This window comes from Lepidochelys olivacea, assembly GCF_965140295.1.
Source record: "Lepidochelys olivacea isolate rLepOli2 genome assembly, chromosome: 2".
Lineage (NCBI taxonomy): Eukaryota > Metazoa > Chordata > Testudines > Cheloniidae > Lepidochelys > Lepidochelys olivacea.
The window spans coordinates 71,309,233-71,332,176 of NC_140412.1; the positions used below are offsets into that span (position 1 = coordinate 71,309,233).

The window sequence follows — 22,944 nt, forward strand, 5'->3', positions numbered from 1 at the left end:
CCGCCATGGTCCTGATGCTCTAGATCCACATCATCTGACTCAGAGGCAGAGTCCTATTATTCATCCTTCCGCAGAAGGCAGGACATGGAAGTAGTGCATAGCAAGTGCAGTGGCAGGGGCCAGCTCAGTGGCACTTTTGGACACCATGGCCTACCACCAGTCTGAGGGCACTCACTTCACAAAGGTTCCCACTTGCTGGTGTCAGAACCACGAGTGCCCCTTCCAGCCACGAGTTGTCCCACCCCTCAGGACTCTGAGATGACATAGGTACGAGCTACGCAACCGCGTCCAGATTGCAAGCCTGTCACCGGTGCTGAACCCAAGGTTGGCACCAAGGAGCATGGTACTGAGTAGGATATACCCAGGGAGCCAGAGGGCCAGGAATGCCCAGTGCCTTCTCCGGATGAAATGGTGGCGGGGACTTCTTCCTCTGGGCCGCCCCCTATTAACAGTTGAGTACACCAGGACCTGCTGCGCAGGATGGCTCACAATATGGGGCTGTAGGCCAAGGAGTTAGTCGAATCGGAAGAGCCAGTGGCCATCGGGGGTGGCTTTGCACCACATCAAAACTGTCCAAGCCAGCATTAAAACTCTGTGGCAAACCCCTGCCTCCATTCCCCCGACAGCGAAAGGGGTAGAGAGAAAATACTTTTTCCCCTCTAAGGGGTATGAGTACTTGTTTCTTCACCCACAGCTCTGCTCCTTGGTGGTGGCCGCAGTGAATTAGAGAGAAGCAGGGGCACAAGGGACCGACCCCAAAAGACTCCAAAAAGCTGGACATTTTCAGCTGGAAGGTCTACTCAACCAGGGGACTCCAGCTCAGGATTGCCAAGGAAAAGGCAATCCTGAGAAGGTACAACTTCAACTCATGGAACCCCGTGTTGAAATTCAAAGAACTGGTACCTACTGAATCCAATGCAGAGTTTGGGGCCATAGTGGATAAGGGCAAGGCAGTGGTACAGACCTCTTTACAGGCCTAACTGGATGATGCGGACTTGGCCGTGCATACCTTGCCTTTGGGCATAGCAATGAAGAGGAGCTCATGGCTCCAAGCATCCAGGCTTCCCCCTGGAGGTACAACAAACAATTCAGTACCTGCCTTTGATGGCACAGGCCTTTTTGCGGAGCAAACAGACTCCAGGCTTCACAGCCTAAAATATTTGTGGGCTACGTAACATCACTGGTCATGCATACCCCTGCTACCCAGAGAAAACATTTTAGCCTCAGCCCACACAACGCTTCCCTCCCCCCGGCCCAGCAGGACTTCTGAAAGAAGCGTGGCAGGAATGGCAGGCATAAGCCTTCCCAGCCTCCACCCAGCCTCGGCCAGGGCTCGGCGAGGCTATCGTCAGGCCCTAAGCAGGCCTTTTGAAGGTGCACCTAAGGACGGCAGACCAGTCAACGTACCAGAGCCTCATTCCTGTTTCCTGAACTGTCTGTCCCATTTTTACTGTGCTTCGTCTCAGATAATATCAGACCACTGGGTCCTTCGCATGGTAGAAGTGGGATATTCTGCTCTTCCCCTCCCTCTCATCCCCCTTCCTCGTCCCTCTTCAGGGACACTTCTCACGAGCATCTCCTCATACAGGAGGTCCAAATGCTCCTCACCTCAGGAGCAGTGGAGGAGGTTCTTCAGGAGCTAAGGAGCAAGGGATTCTATTCTCATTATTTCCTAATCTCCAAAGCCAAGCGGGGGTTGTCTCAGACCCATCCTCAACCTGTGAGGCCTCAACAGCTTCATGAAAAAGTTGAGATTCCGCACAATTTCCCTAAGTGCAGTTATTCACTCTCTGGATCTGGGAGACTGGTGTGCGGCCCTCGACCTCAAGGATGCATACTTTCACATCTCGATAATTCCTGCCCACAGACGATTCCTCAGGTTCGTGATCAACCACAACCATTACCAATTCACAGTCCCCTTTGGCCTGGCAATGGCTCCACAAGTATTCACCAAGTGCATTTTGGTCATGGCCACCTTCCTACCCCAGAGGCAGGTGCAGGTATATCCGTACCTCTGCGACTGGCTGCTCAGGGGACATTACAGGGACCAAGTGGAGAGACAGGTCAGCTTCGTAAGGTCCACCTTCGACAGGTTCAGTCTCCTACTCAACAAGCACAAATTAACCCTATGCCCGACACGGAGGATAGAGTTTATCGGAGAAGTCTTGGACTCTGGCCAGGCCAGGGCATCCCTGCTGGAGACTTGCTTTCGTCAATGATGGACGTCATTGCAAAGCCTCAGGCGGTACCCTACTACAATGGCACGGGGCTGCTTGAGGTTCCTCAGCCACATGGTAGCATGTACGTATATTGTACAGCACACGAGGCTCAGGCTGAGGCTCAGGCCTGTCCAAGCTTGGCTGGTGCTGGCCTACTGTCTGGGACGTGACAGCCTGGACACAGTGGTTACCCTTCCGGTGCAAGTTCTCAAGTCTCTACACTGGTGGCTCAACCCACAGGAGGTATGCAGGGGAGTCCCCCTCAAGAAGCCCCAGCCCTCTCTGTCCCTGGTGACAGATGCATCAGCTTTGGGATGGGGTGCTCACCTGGGCGAACTACAGACCTAAGGTTTCTGATCGCAGGACGAGCTCTGTCCACATCAATGTCAAGGAGTTGAGAGTAGTCCGACAGGCATGTCAAACCTTCCAAACCCAATTGCAAGGCAAGTGCGTGGGGGTCATGATGGACAACAAAACTGAGATGTTCTACATAAACAAGCAAGGTGGGGCTCATTCCTCTCCCCTATGTTGGGAAGCCCTCAAGCTGTGGTACTTCTGCATAACCCACTCTATTCGCCTGGAAGCATCTTACATCCCAGGTTCTCAGAACAAGTTTGCAGACTCTCTCAACAGATCCTTCCACAATGACGAATGGTGTATCCACCTGGACATAGTACACAACATTTTCCAGAGGTGGGGAGTTCCCCAAATAGACCTGTTTGCCATGAAGAGTGTCAGAAAATGCTCTTGATTCTGTTCCTTCCGGAATCAGTCTGGGCTCTCTCGCAGATGCGTTTCTCCTCCCTTCAACAGAGATACGGCATTCGGCAGAGTGGTGCTCCAGTCAGCGTTCCATGAACTCTGACCCCAGCTCCTAGTTAGGGCTTGGGAGTCCCCTAATTGGAATTGACATGAGCAATTACTCGAAGAAAAAAAGCGGTTATTCACCTTCTCCTAACTGTTGTTTTTCGAGATGTGTTCATAGAATCATAGAATATCAGGGTTGGAAGGGACCTCAGGAGGTCATCTAGTCCAACCCCCTGCTCAAAGCAGGACCAATCCCCTGTCCATTGCAAACCCACCCACCTTCCCCTCTGTCGGAGTAGCTGGCAAGAAGGAACTGAGGAGGTGGTGGGTCAGCAGACACCTATATTCACCGCCATGAAGGCGCCACTCCAGGGGGCTCCATAGCCAACCTGATGGGTGCTGCTATTGGAAAAACTTCCTATGACTGTGCACGCAGCACGCACACACCTAATTGCAATGGACTTGAGCAACACATCTCGAAGAACAACAGTTCCGAGAAGATGAGTAATAGTTTTTTACCTCACTCACCTTGGATTTCTAATAACCAGAAAAAATGCAGATATGTATGTAGGTTTCTTTCATTCGAATCAGGAGTCCTTAGTAAGAGAGAAAAAAATGTTTGAGAGAACTGAGTTCATGAAAAGCAAGGTCAAATTAGAATCCATCCTGGTACGTACAAGTGCTGTCTCTCACATTACTCTAGCCAAATACAGCTCCTATTTCACTCCAGTTCTGTTCCCAAGCTAAGTGTGTCCATTTTGCAATATATGGTATTTGAAGTCTTTAACAGTCAAATGACAGTTCCACAAAATTTCTTTCATTTTAACCAAAGACCCTTTTGATTGAGATGCAGAAGTAAAACAATTTCTTAAACTGAAATTTGAAAGGTGAGACCATAAACGTGTATGTTACCTTGCTTCAACACTCATCTGTTAAATTTTAAAAAGGGTGGGATTTACCCTTAGAATGACAGAGCCACCAAAGTCCTCTCTATGCCACTTAAAACCTACACTGGTGCTGTGCGTGCATATAGGGAGCGCAAGCAGTGTCTGCATAGGGAGATAGGACATTTCCTGTATAGCCTTTAACCAGTTTTGCCATTGCTTGACTAACCCAGATGCCATGCACAGTGTTGTGTTGATGAGAGGGTGTCTAGCCCCACAAGGGTTAAGTGTTAAAAAAACAAAAACAAACCACACCCCTTATTTATTGTTAAAACATTCAACCAGTGTTGTCTTGAGTTTTGTGTCAAGTTGTAACTGGCCTCCTCCCATTTGAACAACCATCTTTACAGATTTTCTTAATGCTTTATTAAATGCACAGAAAGACGAAAAACAGTGAAAGCATTTGAAATGGAAAAAATTCAGTAAAGTTACATGTTAACAATTTTGCTTATTTGCTTTCTCTTCAGGTATATATGGTCTTCTTAACAGTCCTTTATTACTAAAGTTTGTATTTGTTGTCTTTTTGAGGAAAACAAAAGTTTGTTTAGATTGTCATGAGCTGCTATTGTTCAGTTCTTTTCCTTTGGGATACAAAAACAGACAAACAAAAAACAACTTACACAATGTGGGGAAAAGTGCAGCTTCTGTCTCTGACACTTTCTCACTTGCAACCTAGTTGCTGTGAAATTGTAGGAAAAGCACATGGTCTTTGAGACTTGGCATCCTTTCATCAGCAGTGGACTGTCAGAGGCCTTGCTTTCAGCTTGATGTTTTGGTTATAATCTTCAGTATTACCAGGGATGGATTTGTCTTGGCCAGTTAAGTTAATAAAATTCTTATTACACGGAAGGCAAAAAGAAGAAAGTGAGAATGGAGAAATATCAGAGAGGTAGCCGTGTTAAGTCTGTATCCACAAAAACAACGAAGTATCACCTTAAAGACTAACAGATTTATTTGGGTATAAGCTTTCATGGGTAAAAAACCCACTTCTTCAGATGCATGACTGAAAATTAAACTGCTGAGCTACAATTTGGGCTTGAATAAGTACTGATAGTGGCTGGCTCACTACAAAAGCAATTTTCCCTCTCTTAGTATTGACACCTCCTCATCAATTATTAGGAGTGGAGCACATCCCCCCTTACTGAACTGGCCTTTGACATTGATTCTCCACTTCTAAGGTAACTCCCTTCCCTTCATGTGCCAATATATATTTATGCCTGTATCTGTAATTTTCACTCCATGCATCTGAAGAAGTGGGGTTTTTACCCATGAAAGCTTATGCCCAAATAAACCCGTTAATGGGGAAATAGGCAAAGGAAGGAAAAATGACTCATATGAGACAGGCAGAGATGGCAAGTACCTTATGGTCACATGACTGGTGGTATTAAAGATTCAGCTGAAGCTGGTAGGGCCTTTGATATCAACTGGTTCCCTCTGGCTTGATTTGGGCAGGGCATCTTGCAGGATCAGAATAACAGATGCAGTGGTACTGTGGTAGATCACAATTCCCTCAAACCATTGCAGGTACCAATAGCTATGATGATTAAGCTTGCTTTTTCCGGTAATGCTCACAAAACATTAGTCTAAAATACCAGGTGGATCAGACCAACAAGAGGCTGAGGTCTGGGTATTGGGGAACATGGAGTAACAGAAATAAGAGGATATGGGCAATTATTAGCAAGTCAGAACCAGTAATCACAGCTCTCTACTTATCTAGCCATTAACGGCACTTTTCTGTATGCATTACAGAATAGGTGAGTTTTGAAAAAGACTTGAAGGAGGATTTTGATTGGGAGCTTTTCCCACAGGTAAGGACTGGCATGGGAGAAGGTGTGAATGTGTTTGGCAGTTTCATGCTCTCTTGGGTTACTGTCACAGGCATGGGCTATGTTAGTGCCTGGACAGCGTACACTTTCCAGTCAACAAAATGACCAGTGCATTTTTCCTCCATTGTGGGAGGTAGGGCATACAGTTGCCACGGCCTCCATTGTGGAGAGGTAATAGTTGACTTTGCATAGGACAAAACACAGTGAAAGATGTGCCACACAATTGTAGCCTTTACTGATTATGGTATTGCATAATACTGATGACCTCTTTAAACTCTAGTATTAGACAAAAGTCCAGTGGCGCTGGAACAATTTTTGGAGTGCGGGTGCTGAGCTGCACCCTCCACGCCCCTCACCAACTCCTAGAGTTGGGGCCGGCAACCAGGACCCTGGGCTGGCAGCGGAGCCCCTGGGGCCAGCGGTTGAGAAGGACCCTGGGATGGCAGTGGAGCCGGCAGTCAGGATGCTGGGCGCAAAACCTGGGGGTACTGCAGCACCCCCTGCACCTTCCCATGCCTATGCAAAAATCTGATCTCCATGACTACTGTACTATTCAAAACATTAGGGCTAACAGCACCATGTAGGCTAGGAGCACTGTTGGGGTTGTAGACTTGAGGAACATGAGAAACAGCAAGCACAATCCCATCTATTGTACTGTTATTAAAAGCTTTATTACAAATATAGCTGCCACATAGACTGCAATGGTTAGAAATTGCAGGGAGTCCAGCACCAGTATTTCCAGGTTTTTCATATTCACATATCCATATGGAATCCTGAAGAAGAGTAGAGGTGGCTGGCTCCTGTTGAGGGACTGGAAGGGATGACGTTCCGCCATCAGTCTGACATCATTTACAATAAGTTACTCATACACCTACCAAAACTTATTAACATACATGAGGGTTGAACTCCTGTCCATCTTTGTAGTGTTACCCTGATATTATCCGAGGGCTTTTAATCTGATAGGCCAATTGGCTAGTTCTCCTTATAACTCATTAGCATTTACATCACCTTATGACCATAGTAACATGCAGTTAACGTAAGGAAGTCTTTAGCATTTCTCCCCAGCTACCAACGGTCATCTTTTTGGTGTCTAATGATCTGATGGGAAAATGTAGAATATGTATATTAGAGCTAATTAATATCAAGAAGTGAAAGGACACAGTTCATTTATTAAGGATAATATGTTAATCTTCAAAATATGAAACAATGCCTTTATGAAGACGCCTAACTGCTCTATTTCAGAGTAACAGCCATGTTAGTCTGTATTCGCAAAAAGAAAAGGAGTACTTGTGGCACCTTAGAGACTAACCAATTTATTTGAACATAAGCTTTCGTGAGCTACAGCTCACTTCATCCGATGCTAACTGCTCTATGAAATACTGTTTTTAGAAATGACTCTGGTTAGCTTTTATACCTAAAGGGGAAAAAAACCCCTACCTTTTACTTAAAACTTCTTACATTGCTAAAATTAACTTTTCCCCTTTATGCCAGTTGTGTAGTTTTTCTCTTCACTATGTTCAGATTTTGAAACTAGACTAGCGAGTTTCGTGCTCTTGTGCAATACATTAGTGTTTGGGTTGAAAATGCCATAAAGGGAATGATAAAATAGAAAAGATCTTTTATTGAAATTTCTGAAATCTATTAATATTAGATCCTGGGAAAACATTTTTTTCTCAAAAGTTTACCAACCAATAAAGGAAGAGGAAGAGAGCGTAGTGATGTTGCAGTTGTTGTTTACTACTGCACTCTTCCAAGAGCAGTGAATAACCATAGTAAAATACTAGGGCAATTGAACAAGTTTTAACATTTTGCAAACTATCTGTTTTTAGCACGTTATGTTTTTTAGAAATTACAAAATTGATGAAAAAGTACTAACTTGGAACAATTGTTAAAACTTACAGGAAACTTCAGTAATAAGTTCACTGTTGACACCTTCCAAGACACTAACTTTTTAGCCATTTTGGTAGAGATTTTCAAAGAGCCAAATGTCAGGTAACGCCTACTGAAAGTCAGTGTATCTCTGTCATTTGTGCATTTGAAAATCTCCACCTTTGTTCTGTTCCTGCTGTAGTCCTTCCTCCTCCAGCACACGGTTTTGGAAATTGTAGGGAGAGTGACACAAAAGGTGTTTCTGTATATTATGCCTTTGAATTGTTGAATGTTTGAGTTTAAATGATTGACTGATTTGCAGTTGCCTGCCTGTTTCATGGTGTGAACCTCAGGAAGCACCAATTCTGCAAAGAATTAATGGGCTCTCTTTTTAGTTTGGGTGCAGTTCAGTCTGTTAACTTGGATTACTACAACTATGTCTGGTTTGTGTCCTGACTACCTGAGAAAATACCTCACTCCCTATGTGGCACCATGGCAATTAACCTCATCTGGCTTATTCAAACCAGTAGTACCTCGATATAAATATAAAGAAGCTGGTGGGAATGTTGTAATACTGTTCAGTTCCCAAGACAGTGATGGGCACACCTATGTATTAAAAATATATATATAGTAGTGAAACATAATATAAATAGTTTTAATCTTGCATGAAAAAAATGTAAATAACTTCTAGCTTTATATATATATATTTATTTGTGAAGTAAATGACATGCCAGATGCCATAGTAACAAATACAAATAATACATGAAGTGAAGCCAAAATATTAGTTGGAAGTCAAAATAGTATTAGACAGTCACTTGTCTTGGCTGCACTTGATTCCCAGGTGGAAAATATTTTAATTATTTTCCATGTAGGAATCAGGTAATACAAGTATTCAAGCACAAGTCAAAAGTAAACATTACTCTCTGGGTTAATATAACTTTAAAGAACATTTTCGAGCTTTGAAAGTTGGGAGTTGCATGTATAGTTATGGTCAGTAGGTGGCATTACATAATAAGAATATGAGAGTACTTTTACAGAAACGTCAAAGTCAACTCTGTTGTGCAGAATCATTGAAATAAATCCATCTATGCGTAGCTATTATTTTATTTTTCATGTATTGTTTTTGTCAAACTGAGCATTTTTTTTTTTACTATTTGAATTTTTAAAATGTGAATTATTGGCGGTATATTTTAAAAATATTTACATTATGTCAAATAGGTATGGAGGTGGTCCATGTTATTGAGAGTGGGAAAAGTGGTCTAAAAGAGGCTCTGTTATGATGCAGGCAATAATAAGAAAAAGTTGCCTGATTAAGGCAACTACATAATTGGAATGATTTTAGCCTATAAAATAGTTTTGTTGCAAGACTTGACAAAACAGTTTAAGATTTAAAAAGGACTAAAGTGACAGTTCTCCTCTTGATGTGTGAAAATATTCCATCTGCACTTCATTATATCGATGACTATAGTTTTAAGAACAAAATAGACTGCCCTGTATGCTGCCTTGTTTGCTGTGGGATGTTAAATTTGCCCATTTACAAAATAGCACCAGTCTTTGTTAATAATATTTAAATATACAGTGGTTCTTTTTTTCTTTATTTGTTGATAGTAATTAATAGAATTTTATTTAAGGAATAAAACCCTGGAACAATACCACCTTGTTCAGTGATCAAATCATATCTCAGAGTGAGGCCAGGTAAGTTTGTTAAAGCTGTTTCACTTCCTTACAGATAGAATGTGCTATGTAAATAAGTAAACAGTGACACTGATGTAGAACCAACTAAGGGGCGAACATCCTTCATTTTGTCACACAGATCCGCTTAACAAGCATTTCTCTTCTTATAGGGATTTTTGGCTAATCAGAAGAGAGCTGAGAACTTGAAAGATCCTTCTGTGCTACCTGATTTGTGTTTGAGTCATGCAAATCAGCTGATGATTATGTTAACTAATCACAGGAAACTGTTAGATATTAAGCAGAAATGTACCACTGCCAAACAAGAGCTTGCAAATAATCTACAAGTCAGACTAAAGTAAGTGATGTCAGTTTTCTTTAAAGCTTTTTTTGGTTTATGTCACTGGAATTTATCATATAAAGTGTCATATGAATAAATCTTAAATACAGTATTTACTGGATTCATTTTTTTCTGGATTAATACATATAGTTTTTTGGTTTTGGAGGGAAGAAATGTGATGAAGATTGAAATTACGCATATCATATGATGTCTGTGATGTAAATCAGGCACAGTAATATGGCTTAGTTTGTGTTTTTTGTACAATAGCTAAAACTATTTTTCCTGTACCTTAATACAATCCAAATTGGTGAAAACATTTCAAGGAATTGGTAGTAAATGGACAAAATGTCTCATGTGACCTATGATAAGCAATTATGTAGATTTTGGTGCTTTAAAAGCGGAGTAATGCTTTCAGAATACATGTTTTAAACAGAATACTTTTCAGCAGTTTGTGATGAGATAGAATAAGTTAAACTAGTTAGTAATTTGTCATTTATTTACAGTATGTTGATATAAAGATTTCATGCAATGACAGCACAGTAAAATGAAATTATTGTCTAACATTTGCGATACGAGACAGATGCTGTCCAGCACTAAATAATGATCAGTGTAATCACATTCAGCCCTGCTCAACGGAAAATAAAGTGTCTTGCTCACTCTGCGGCTGTCCTGTACGCTTCAGGGCATTGCCAGCATGAAAAATATGAATAAAAACCGTGTTTGGGAAGGATTGTTAGTGTCTTTTTCAGGAAGTAGACATATTGTCCGCAATGTAAACAAACAAACAGGTGACTGATCAACAGATATCTTTTTAAAAGCAAAATGAGACTCTAAGGAAAAAATAATCCAGGGTGTGAACTTAATTGTGATAAATGTGCATTAGTATAACATCCTTGCTTTCCTTTTAGAAGTCTGATGATCTTGCAACTACTGGTATATTTTACTCTGTAGATGGTGTTGCTTTGTGATGCTTCATGCGGACCAAGATGGAGAGAAACTGCAAGCCTTGTTTCGCCTTGTAACAGAGCTGCTAGAACGAGTCAAGATTGTAGAGGCTCTCAGTACTGTTCCTCAAATGTACTGTTTAGCTGTTGTTGAGATTGTAAGGAGAAAAATGTTTATAAAACACTACAGGGAGGTAAGCGAGTTAAATGAATAATTTCAAGGTTCTACCTTTGTGTGATCATGGAAATTGGCTTACCATGCTGACTGTATATGTTTTCCCTTTTGTAGTGGGCTGGTGCTTTAATAAAAGATGGGAAACATCTATATGAAGCTGAAAAGGCAAAAAGGGAATCTTTTGGGAAATTGTTTAGTAAGTGTTTTCCTCTTCTGTAACTTGAATCACAACTACCATTTTAGTGCGTTTCTGTAGTTTTCAAACAACGAACGCTGTATAGTTGAGCTGTCTTAGTTTGGAACACCTAGATTAATGATATGTACTATAAGTGATGATCATGTGAATAAAAATAACTTTCAATTTGATATGTACAAAATATATACAATACAAAATATATTAAAAATGGAGTTACTTTTCTAAAGTGTGCCAACAAAGAAGTAAGCCAACAAATTAGTAAACCCTGCCATATATTTTATTCAAAATATTGTTAAAAATTCTCAGTTAATTTAAAATCTTTGTTTAAAAAACTTCAGTTATTTAACATGTTTATACTTTAATGCAATAGCTACTTTAAACTGATTTATACAAACTTCTGTATTAATCTTATTAAGGTAACTTTTTGATGTTGCTATTTAATATTCAGTGGTGGAACTTGTGGTGTGCTTTACAGAAACAACAACAAAAAATCATTTCTTGAAGAGCATTTGGGCAAACACTTGAAATAACAGGCAAAAGAAATAGAGAAAGGCAGGACAAAGTTAAAAACAAAAAAAATGTGATTAATCTTATTTTTTTTTCTGTGAAGCAGGGCCGGCCTTACAGGTGGGCAATGTGGGCGACCACTCAGAGTGCTATGGTCGGGGGGGCGGGGACTCTGTGGTCAAGAAGCAAGGATTGGGGCAGGCCTGGGGTGCAAGACTGTGGAAGGGAGCTCGAGACAGTGTGGTGGGGAGGCAGCAGGGCCTGGGAGTGATTTGGGGGGGAACCCAGGGAGGCAGCAGGGGCCTGGGGACGATGGCGGGGGAGGTGGGAGGGAGTCCAGGGAGGCAGCAGGGGCAATGAGGGGGACCTGGGGAGACAGCGGGGGCCAGCGGTGCCAAAATATAGGTTCGCCCAGGGCACCTTTTTCTCTAATGTCAGCCCGCTGTAAAGCTTATTATTGATTTCTTTTGCCCTACTTTATGAAATTCAAAGCAAACAAAGAGTAGTAGATAGTGTTGGATAAAAAGATTAACAGTAAAAAGGGATTTTGGAGGGAAACTTCAAAGAGGAGAGAAGATACTTGGAGATCTATAAAGAGGATGATTGGTTGGGTATGAGGGCCATCCTGAAAAAACAAAAAGGCTTGAATGGGGGACAGAATTCTGACATGCTTTTTGGTCTGAAATCCTGCAGTCATTTGACATTATTATCTGTCGAAAAATGCCAGTGTGTAGTGAGCTGCCAAAGTTAGTGCAACACTTACATGTACAATAGATTGTTATGTTCCATCTTTGTGGTGTGTTTGAATGTTGTGTGCATGACTGCTAAATAACCAAAGTTTGTTTCTTTGTACAGGGAAGTCTTTTTTAAGGAATCGTTTGTTTAGGGGACTTGACTCTTGGCCTCCATCCTTTTGTGTATGTATTCCATGCTATATCTCCTCCTACATTCAGAAACTTGAGGCTTTCAAATGTATTTTTATAATCATAGTTTCTGTAGAAAAATCGATATCTGAATATTCACACACTAGCGAAGGCAAAGTTACTTTGCAAGTCTAGCAGTTAATTGGCTGCCTGGATTTGAACACACTTTTGCCAAGTTAAACAAAAAAAAAATCAATTTTCAAGTGTTTTATACTAAGTAATACTAATCTCTCAAATTAGGGAGGTTGGTTGATAGTACTTCTGAATTTTTGTTGTTGAGTGGCACATTTTAAACCAGTTTTGCCCTGAGCCTTGAGTTCAGAATACCTGTACTGTCTCTTGCTATGAAGAGGATATAAAAAATTAAGGATTTAACCTGTATAATGACACTTTGATTCAGAACTGTTCATGGATGGCAATATGATACTGGGGGCAGAGTCAACTTGGTACTTCTCTTTTTGAAGTCAAGTTAAAATTTTGTGGGATTATAAATACAGATATTTTCAGGGAGCAAAAAAAAAAAATAGATTTAAGATTTTGAAGCCAGGAGAGATCAGTACGATGATCTACTCTAACCTGCATAATACAGCCATAGAGTTTATTAGGTGATAAAAGCAAGCAGAATATTTTTCACACATTCACTGGATGGTAGAATGGAATATATTCACCATCCTAAATTGTCTGAAGTGGCTAGCAAATATAACATGATTGTGGGTTGGACAGGTTTCTGCTTTGATTTGATTCAACTTGTTTGACTCTAACAATGGCATGTCTCCATGTTTCTGATCATTATGAAATGTTGCTCATGTCATTATATTTTTGACTTTCTGTCCCATAAAGTGCTTTTTCAGTATTTTGCTCCTTGGCATTTTATAATAGTACCATACATAGTCAGATAAAGGATTCCCCCTGTTTTAATATTATAACTCCTCAGTTAAACTAATATTTAGCTGTTTAGCAGTACACTAATTTTCAAGCCTCTGCTCTCCCTTCTCTTCCCCCCCCACATCACATTTATGATTCAAAAAACTTAGTAAGAAGGAGGAATTGCTACTCACAACATCATAGAGAGGGTTAATGAATATATGTGCATGTAGACTTTTTAATAAAACTGAGACTAAGCTTTCTATAAGAAGAATAAAAACTTTTGAGATCCTACAGATTTTTAAAAAATCAGTTCTCTATTAATATGTTGTTTACTATTTTCCTTTTTAATCTTACCTTCGTCATTTTGACTGTACTCATCATTTCATCACTGTGCAAATTTTCTCTTTTATACAGACACGAAAGCCTCGCAGGTTTGACAGTGAACTTCCAGATATCTCATTAACTGACTTGCAGTTTCTGCAGTCTTTTTGTCCTTCAGAAGTGCAACCATTACTCAGGTAAGTGGCTTAGTGAATGGAAAATACAGAACAAAAAACAAACACGAAAACCTCCATTATGAAAAAGCAAAACAAAGATAAAACATTTAAAAAAAAATTTTGGTAGCATTGTCTGGCTATGCCAGAAGATGGAGAGGAGATGCTGGATGTCATTTAAGTAGGGTGCAGCTTTATTCCTAAATGTGAGAGAGTACCTGACAGATAAAAGGGTACAGTGCAGTTCATCATTGTTTCTGTATAATGGCATTGAAACTGTCCTGTTTAAAGAGGTTTGTATTTATATTTTTTCCTCCCCTTAATTCACATAATATTAACAGGAGTTCTATGCCTGTTGTATCAAAGATTAGACCTTTTAATACATAGACAGTGTACAAAATGTATAAAAACACTGGGCCAATAGCTTGAAATTGGAGCGGTAGTGAGCTGCTTGACAGGGTTACCTTGATCAGGTCTTCTTTTCTCTGCAATTAGCATTTGGCTTTTGTGGTTGAAAAGGACAAATCAGGCCTGTGGGGCCTCTCTTCTCTCACAACTGTAGCTCCCTTATGGAGCAATCACGAGGATTGTTCAACATTGGATTACATGACTCCTTTACAAATCTTTTCTGCCTGACTGATTTTGGTCAGACAGCAATAAACAGCTCCCTCCCATACAGGACAATAGGAAATGTATTAAACATGGTCATCGGATCCCCCAGCCACATTCTTCAGGGCCTGATTGTCATTTATGGCAGTCAGTCTAAGGCCATCTCCTTACCAGTAATGGAAACTGTCCATACCCCACCCCTCCCCCACACCCCGCCATTACTGCACAGTTGGCTCAGCAGTGAAACTTGGGCTGAAGACAGAGCTGGGGACAGAACAGAGCTGCAGCTTGGGGCAGAGCAGGGCAGGGTGGCGCTCCCTCCCTACGCCTCCGTGGGGGCTGGCCCAGGCCGTCCTGCACCCCTTCCCCCCCGAACATTCCTCTGTGGCCCCCCCACCCCCCAGTTTTGGGACCACTGGTCTAGGGGTTGAGTTTAGGTGGCCGGTTGAGGCTGAAATTGGCTCTACATGTTTGTATCCCAAGGCTTGTCTACACTTAAAATGCTGCAATGAGTAGAGCTGCCGTGCTGCAGCTGTGCTTCTCTAGTGCTTGAGTGTACATACTACCTATGTCAACTGGAGGGGTTCTGTTGTTGGCATATGTAATCCACCTCCCTGGGAGGCGGTAGGTAGGATAACAGAAAAATTATTTCGTCAATCTACCTCTGTCTGCCTGCAGACTGAGGTTGGCTTAAATATGTTGCTTAGGTGTGTGATTTTTTTACACCCCTGAGCAACATGACTGTCAATCTCATTTTTTAGTGTAGACCAGCCCTCAGTGGGAAGAGAGTACATCCTTAAAATTGGAAGCAGTGTTTTGATCAAGTTTGGGTGAATAAATTAATTAAAGTAGTTAGGATAGTTTAAGTGCATTCACTGTTTGTGGTAGGTTAGAAATTCTTAAAAGCTTCCATGCTTTATAACAAGGCATCTACTCACAGAATTCTCTTTAAAATATCTTTTCTAATAGTGTCCATCAATATTTTAGTCAATATTTTTCCTTTGAGATCACCATTTGTTCCTGCAATAAATTATTTATATAAGAATACCAGACAATGAGGTGTCGAATTGCTAAATTAATATTACATTTATTATGAATCTAAAATCAGTGAAAACGTTTAACGTATGATATTTTGCACACACAAACCTTGATTAAGGTTTTAATAATTTTATTTTGTTTAATGCTGGTCTATTTTTTAATATAAACCGCATCCCTTTTTGTTATATTCATAGTTCAACTTTAATTGTATTAGTATTAATGTTACTTTTCCTGTTCATATGTAATTTAAAGGGATTGAAGTTTTGAAGGGGGGGAAGTATTGAGGCTTGGCACGAGACACTTGCATCATGATCACAACAAACTCATCATCCTGTCTTTTTATGTACACAGCATCGAGAGTTCATCTGTTAAGAATTAATATATTTTCCCAAAGTCTTATTGTAATATTTATGGGGAAAATGTTTATGGGTTAGCAATGTTATATTAAATTCTGTCAACTTTGATATACAGTAAATCTTTCCAATCCGTTTCTTTTTAAAAACAGCTGAGAAATCCATTGTAATTCAATCTTCTTTAGTTATAGTTTTCATCACTTCTTAGAGTTATTGTAACTCTAGGTATTATTCATAAACCTCTCCTTTGGGGGCTGGGAGGGAGGCAGAACATAACCTGGAGTTTAACCTAAAGCTTCTTAGAAATGGTACTTCAAATCTAAATAGTTTCTTTTGTCATTTGAAAGAACGCTATCGCTGAAACTGCTTGGAGTTGCTAATGTAAAGAACCTGGAATAAAGTTGTTGCCCTAGTTTATTGCCTGCAAAATTGGTGAAATAAAGAAAATGAATAAATCAGGATTAGGTTGTTTACTGTATCTATACATTTTAAATTGAATTTGTGGTACTGTAGTATTGAAGAAATTAAAATTTAAAAATACTTTGTTTTTGAAGGGTTCCCATACTTTGTGACTTTGAACCTCTTCACCAGCATGTAATTGCTCTACATAACCTGGTAAAAGCAGCACAAAGTTTGGATGAAATGTCGCAGACCATTACAGACCTGCTGAATGAGCAAAAGGTATTTTGTTTTTCTTTGGTAAGGTTTTAAGAAAAAAGAATATTTTCATAAATTTTTTGAATAGGTTGCTCATTATATAATCTTTTCTCCAAAATCCAAAGATTAATGTGGTGGGCATATGTTTTTCGCATAGGCCTAAAGAGAAAGTCTCATCATGTACTATCAAAGATTTTGGGAGTCTAAAGTCTTCAGTGAAAGCAAAATGGTGGCATTTTGAAAAAATACAGGAAGCGTAACACCCCAGAGTTTATATTTGGATCATTCTGGTAACATTTCCTAACTTTTGGCCAAATTATCAAACTGCTGTGTGCAAATGTGCACGTTTTTGCTTTTTGCCTTTTTATTTGCATATTTAGATAATTGAAATGTAAATTTAATTTAAAATGGTTTTATTTTTTGTTTTAAATCTCTTTATTTTCCTCTGTTTTCTTTTATTGTTGCCTCTTTGGGGCTTAGATGGGTTGTTTCCATTAGGATAAATTGATTGCACAAGTCCGGTATTTCTTTGGTGCAATCCTGTTTATTCACAAAGAGTATACACAAAGTCTTGTTTCCCTTAATCACTAGAAACAAACAGCAGGTATTTCCCTCCTCAATTTCCAAGACTGCCTTTCGAGTGAGTTCAAGGAGCTCTGTCCTTCTGCTCCCTCTCAAGGCACTATCATGACTACTCTCACTTTCTGCCTCTACTGCACTCTGTTTGCCAAGGAATCCTTAGCTCCTGTGTTTGCAGCTAATTTCAGAGAAACCCTCAGACAACTTGGTTTAGCCCTGCTGAGGCTTTGCCCAACATCCCAATGCAGTTTAAAACATTGATGCCATGAATGACTTATCCAAAATAGAAAGAAAAGAAATACTTTTAACAAATTAAAAAATATATATGTTTAAGTCTTTGCTAATTTATATAGTATTTTTCTGTGAGATTATTTTCACATCACCAACCCAAATCAATTTTACTTCCATTCAAATCTTCTTGGAGTTGTCTTTTCCTACCTGGTTTCCTTTCAGCCAGCCAGGAAGTGGCTGCTTCCAGTGGGTTCCTGAAGACGGTTCATTGTTTCTGTGGGTTCTGCTGGCTGAGACATTTGCTTCTGTTCTAATGGGAATCTGTGATGCAACTCTTTCAGCCTCAGCTTCCACAGCGACATTCTTAGTTTCTCAGGGTAGTCAAGCTGAGATTCTGTCCACCTGATAATGTCTCATATAGTCTTTATGCATGACTTTGGATTTTGTTCTGGGACCCTATTGTATACTGTTATACACCACTTCTTTTATGTGTCTCAGTACTGCATAATGACAGTATGCATAGTGTCCCTCCTGAGGTTCATCCATCTTAGGGCTCCTACCCTTCCTTCTCCTAGGATTGTGGGCTAGCTCAGTGGTTTGAACATTGGCCTGCTAAACCCAGGGTTGTGAGTTCAATCCTTGAGGGGGCCATTTAGGGATCTGGGGCAAAAATTGGGGATTGGGCCTGCTTTGAGCAGGGGGTTGGACTAGATGACCTCCTGAGGTCCCTTCCAAACCTGATATTCTATGATTGTGGAACCAGACCAGGTCCCCTTTTTAAAAGTTTCACCACTTAACTATGATTTAAAGCCTTTTCATTGTATGAGAGGCTGTCCTGAGATTTTCTCTAAGAAGGGTGTGAGCTTTTTCATGTTGGCTGAATGAACGTAATATGGTTGCAATTAACTTAATCACATTCTGATGTACACCCACCCCTCAAATCCAGGGTAACACAGTGGTCTTCCCATCTTCAGTTAGGCATGTCCAGTGTCAAAAATGCTTGGCTGAAAATCTTTCACCAGCATACTGTCAGATATGCAGCATATTCACTCCCTGTGCCAGGAATGAGAGAAAATAGACGGCAGGCTCTTCTTTTACAACAGAGACCTTCTCAGCTAAACCTTTGGAATACGATAGCTCTAAGGGATCCAAAAAGAAGAATAAGAGACCAGAATCGGCACCAACTTGTTAGCCGACGGCCAAGGATGTTTGGTGAGGTGCCAGCTATGCCCGTTTGTACCATCCGTGACTTTAACCGCTAGGACGCCCTGTCCCTTCACGGCGGGCAGCCCGGGCTAGGCTGACAGATGCCCCAAGGTCCTAACCACCCGTGACTTTAACTGCTAGAGCTCCGAGCTCCTTCGCAGCGGGCAGTCAATACTGACTGACAGGTGCCCCAAGAGTTTGCCCCGTGGAGGCGGCACAACTGAATGCTAGGCTCTTAGTACTCTCACCTAATGGCCAGGCTTTAGAGCCAAAACAGCTGAGGTTCTTTAATTGTGTTGGCTGCTTTACAGTAAACCAGAGAAAACAAGTCAGGCTTATGCACAAACGGTTACCAAAATTTATTAAGCTAGATTCTAATCATGTGGTTACAAAATTGCTAGTGCCTACTTATTTAAATGTAGAGATGTTACACACACAAACAAGTTACAAAACTGAAGCCACAATCCCAAAGAAAGAAAACAAAGTATAGAGCTCTATTTCAAAATATGTGTACACTAAAAATAGGAGATCAGGTGTGGATGCTTCTTACCCTCCTTGCAGCTCTCGATTCCAGCGGTGCCAAGCCAGGATCGGTCACTCAATTCCACGGAAAGACGAATAAGGGACAAGGCGTAGGGACCCTCTTAGCTGCAGAAGCCTTGGGAGGCTGTCACTTATCTGACCAGCAGATAGATAGTGAAAAGCACTCAAAAATCATGGTGCTGTAGGTCCCCTACTTATACCTCTGTATTCCTTTATTCTCTTTCTCCTTTCTTATGCGAAATTGAGGCTGGTCTCTTGGGGTGACGCCAGCTTTCGCAAGAGTAGTTTACACTTGCAAGGGAGAGAAACAATAAGTTTCGACTACTGGACATTTCTTTTATCAGGGTAAATATTTTCCCACCTAGGATGTTGGTGTGTGTGCATCACGCTATTTAGTAGGGGCTAAGAGCCATGTCTGTCACAGGGCCTCTGCCTGCTGTGAGCTTAATCGTATATGTTCCCAGAGGCACAGCTTCAAAGGCTGTGCTGGAATATATGTTAAGTGCCCTGTTCCGGCTTCCTCCTGTGTTTCCAGCAATGCTGGTCTGAGGGGGGGGGGGGGGGGGCTGGCTGTCTGGCTACACAACTATGTCCGGATTCGAGACAAGAGATTTGGCTTTGGAGACTCATGCTATTTCCAAATCAACTGTGTCCCATTGATCAGATCCAACTTTAGCCACAGTACATTCCTCTCTGGCCCCATATCTGGACAAGCATCCTAAGGATCCGCAGAATGTGTTGAGAGCATCTGCCTCAGTTCTGAGGAAGAGAAAGGCCAAACTAAAGCATATCTCCACTGTTCCTCACTTTCAAATCACAGATCTGAAATCTAAAGACTCAAGACCTCAACATGGATTCAAGAGTACAGATCTGAAGATGAGACCTTCGGATCCGTTCAGGCAAAGACAACAACATGCAGTGGAGGTTACATCTCAAATTCATCCACATCTTCACTCTTCTTTGGATCCAAAGAGATTGCATTTTCTGCCAGACAAAAGATTAAGGGAAGAAGTACAGAGAGAGGTCTCTGGAATCATTACCACATCCACTTCAAACCTCTACAGGGTCACCAGTGAAGAACTTTTCTCCACCTTCCAGGTTTGGGATCCCTACATTGTGGATCTCACCGATGGCTTTGATATCAGGTCTGGGGTCGGATCCATAATCAGAGTCTGATCCAGATCCCATGATTACGCCAAAGAGACAGGCTTTTCCCAAGTGAAGTGTTCATGCTCAAGGTAATGCCAGATTCCCGGTGTATTCTTTGGGGATATGATACCAGACTGGGGAAATTGGCAGGACTGACCTATGCCTCCTTAGATATCCTGATTGTACGAGCCAGCTCCTTCCCTCTTCGCTTAGCAGACTAGAAGTCAAACTCTTGGGTGCCAGAGCATCATCAATGCAATCTGTGGATCTGAGAGATTCAGACCTGTGAGGTACAGATCTGAGAGTTAAAGAATTCTCCTTGCCCCCATTTAGAACAGGTCTTCTCAGAAGAGGATGACCAGGAAGGACCTCCACAGGTTGACTTTCAACATAATGCTTCAAAGATACACAGTAGCTCATCTCCTGATGACAATGTCGGGATAGCAACAGCATCATCTTCCTCAGGATGCAATTCAATTTTGTGAATTGGTTGATAGGATTTTAAAATTGTGGATCTCACCTCCAGTTTATGATATTCTGTGATCTACTGCCAAGGCTATAGTCTCCTTGCCTATATTGGAAGGGCTTTGGCAACTGGCAAAAGTCCCTTTTGGTCCAAACCTTCTTGTCAATAGTCATCTTCATGTCAACAGTCTTTAAAAAGACAGACAAATTATTATATCAAATTCCACAGGAGGGATTTTCTTGTTCTCATGTGCATACTCAGTCAAACTCTTTAGTTACAACAGCAACAATGAAAAAGTCTAGATAAGAAAAACCGTCCAGCACCATAGATAAAGGACAGGGTGGAATTGGATTTTCTGGGCAGAAAATCATTTTCTTCCACACCCTTAAACATGCACATAGCTAGCTACCAAGCAGTTATGGCGAGATTTCAGTTAGGGGAGAAGATGTCCAATTTTATTAAACATTTACCAGAAGAGCAGAGGAAATTAACATCAGCCCTTATTAAGAAAGGTCAAAATATTGCCAGGCATGCTCTGTTACCACCTCAAGATCAGGGACATTTGTAATAGCTCTACAAAAACATGCTTGGTTACATTCATCTTTTCTCCCATTTGATATGAAATCTAAAATGGAGGACATACCCTTTGAACGGGGTGGCCTGTTTCAGGGGTTCTCAACCTTTTTCTTTCTGATCCTTGCCATCCCCCAACATGCTATAAAAACTGCACAGCCCACCTGTGCCACAATAACTGGTTTTCTGCATATAAAAGCCAGGGCCAGCATTAGGGGGTAGCTAGCAGGGGAATTGTCTGGGGCCCCATGCCACAGTTACTCAGGCTTCGACTTCAGCCCCGGGTGGCATGCGATGGGGCTTCAGCTTTCTGCCCTGGGCCCCAGAGAGTCTAATGTTGGCCCTGCTTGATGGACCCCTGAAGTCCCCCAGGAGGCTTCGGAATCCTGATTGAGAATCGCTGACCTATTTAGTGCAAAAATGGATGAGATACTGGAAAAAATGAAAGATACTCGATCCATAGCAAGATGTCTAGGATTTGTCTCCTTATAGAAAGAGGATGTCTAGGTATCATTGGCAATGTAGCCCACATTTTTCATCCTTCTTGTACCATAACCAGAGGAGGCAGCCTTACTATCAACAGCATCCTCGACAGCAAACATCTTTGCAGACACAGGAGAGGAAGAAATCTTAAAACCTCATGTAAAGACAAAGAACTCCTTAGTCACATCTTCCTTACCAAATGTCAGGCCATGGGTTTGACATGTTAATCGAGAGCTTCTAACCAATCTTGGAGGATCCCATCTATGGTTCTGGAGAACTTCTGTCCAAATTTTACAATGCATAGACAACTATTACCTTGGACAGATGGATTTTAGATACAGAAAAGGAAGGCTATGGAACCCAATTCAAAGCCTTCATGCACGCTCCTCATCTCGTCCCTTTTGAAGGACCCTTCCCACAAAGGGCTATTAACAAAAAAAGTACAGGCTCTTCTGAGTACTAGTGCTGTAGAACAGTGGTTCTCAAAGCCGGTCAGCCACTTGTTCACGGAAAGCCCCTGTCGGCTGGACCGGTTTTGTTTACCTGCCGTGTCCGCAGGTTCGGCTGATCGCAGCTCCCAGTGGCCACGGTTTGCCGCTCCAGGCCAGTGGGGGCTGCGGGAAGGGTGGCCAGCACGTCCCTTGGCCCGCACCGCTTCCCGCAGCCCCCATTGGCCTGGAGCAGCAAACCGCAGCCACTGGGAGCCATGATCGTCCGAACATGCCAAAGCGGCAGGTAAACAAACCGGTCCGGCCCGTCAGGCCGTCAGGGGCTTTCCCTGAACAAGCGATGGATCGGCTTTGAGAACCACTGCTGTAGAATGAGTACCTCTGAACACCAGAAGCAGAGAGTTCTACTCCCGTTACTCCAGATACATCAGGAAATTTCAGCTGTCTCTAATCATTCTCTCCCTGCCTACTCTAGATTGGTTTGCTGCTCTTGAACTGAGAAACGTTATTTCCATATCCCTATAAGGATATCTACTGGGTTCAAATAAATATCTCCTGAGTTCAAACCACAGATGTATTATCTTTCAATCTCTCCATTACTCCGAAGGTTTTTACCTTGTGATTCTTGTGATGCATTGTGCGTGGGCACAGCAGTCCATCTATACTCAGTGAATTGTAGGGTCAAAGCCAAAATTGACAAGACAAATTGTAGAAGAAAGGAAATGGGGGCTCATTTATACCCAAACTGCATAAATAACTTCAAATACTATTCCAAATGCAGTAGATAAATGTCCTGATAGGACCTCTGTTTTATTCTTTTAACATG

The 22,944-nt window shown here is 41.6% G+C and overlaps 1 protein-coding gene across 4 annotated transcripts in view; it reads left to right on the plus strand.

Moving 5' to 3' along the window:
- The window catches only part of RB1CC1 (RB1 inducible coiled-coil 1), a 165,688-nt gene that overhangs the window by 66,124 nt on the left and 76,620 nt on the right, over positions 1 to 22,944 (plus strand). For all 4 annotated transcript variants that reach the window (XM_084620270.1, XM_084620271.1, XM_084620273.1 and 1 more), the window contains 6 exons: positions 9,510 to 9,694; positions 10,628 to 10,814; positions 10,910 to 10,991; positions 12,354 to 12,415; positions 13,703 to 13,806; positions 16,337 to 16,463. In XM_084620270.1, the coding sequence (XP_084476396.1) occupies positions 9,510 to 9,694; positions 10,628 to 10,814; positions 10,910 to 10,991; positions 12,354 to 12,415; positions 13,703 to 13,806; positions 16,337 to 16,463 (747 nt within the window). The remainder of the gene's footprint in view (positions 1 to 9,509; positions 9,695 to 10,627; positions 10,815 to 10,909; positions 10,992 to 12,353; positions 12,416 to 13,702; positions 13,807 to 16,336; positions 16,464 to 22,944) is intronic.